Source organism: Dendroctonus ponderosae, unplaced genomic scaffold (assembly GCF_020466585.1).
Source record: "Dendroctonus ponderosae isolate FM_Combo_2020 unplaced genomic scaffold, Dpon_F_20191213v2 Dpon_F_20191213_5, whole genome shotgun sequence".
NCBI lineage: Eukaryota > Metazoa > Arthropoda > Insecta > Coleoptera > Curculionidae > Dendroctonus > Dendroctonus ponderosae.
This window is the reverse complement of record NW_026018715.1, coordinates 44,001-44,217: the sequence shown is the minus strand read 5'-3', so window position 1 is coordinate 44,217 and position 217 is coordinate 44,001. Positions and strand designations below refer to the sequence as shown.

The following is a 217-nucleotide window of genomic DNA, read 5'->3' as shown; positions in this document are numbered from 1 at the left end:
CTCAAAATTATATGAATTAAGTCCATGGGTACCATCGATGCAAATGCAGTCATCCGAGAATTTCTGCAGAATCTCCAATTGTCCTGGATGCATTATGATAAGCATAAAATCTTCTTCCTTTAAATATGAGTGTCGACTGCATGATCTACCTTGAGGCTTATAATACACTACAGTTCCACTTTCATGTACTTCACCTATCCAAGATTCTAAGCTTATA

At 36.4% G+C, this 217-nt stretch overlaps 1 protein-coding gene across 1 annotated transcript in view; it reads right to left on the bottom strand.

Annotated features, from left to right (window-relative positions):
* The window catches only part of LOC109534571 (zinc finger protein 436-like), a gene marked incomplete in the record, with an annotated part of 3,194 nt that overhangs the window by 1,118 nt on the left and 1,859 nt on the right, over nt 1–217 (bottom strand). Inside the window, 1 exon segment of the mRNA XM_048666587.1 lies at nt 1–217. Coding sequence (XP_048522544.1) covers nt 1–217 — 217 coding nt within the window.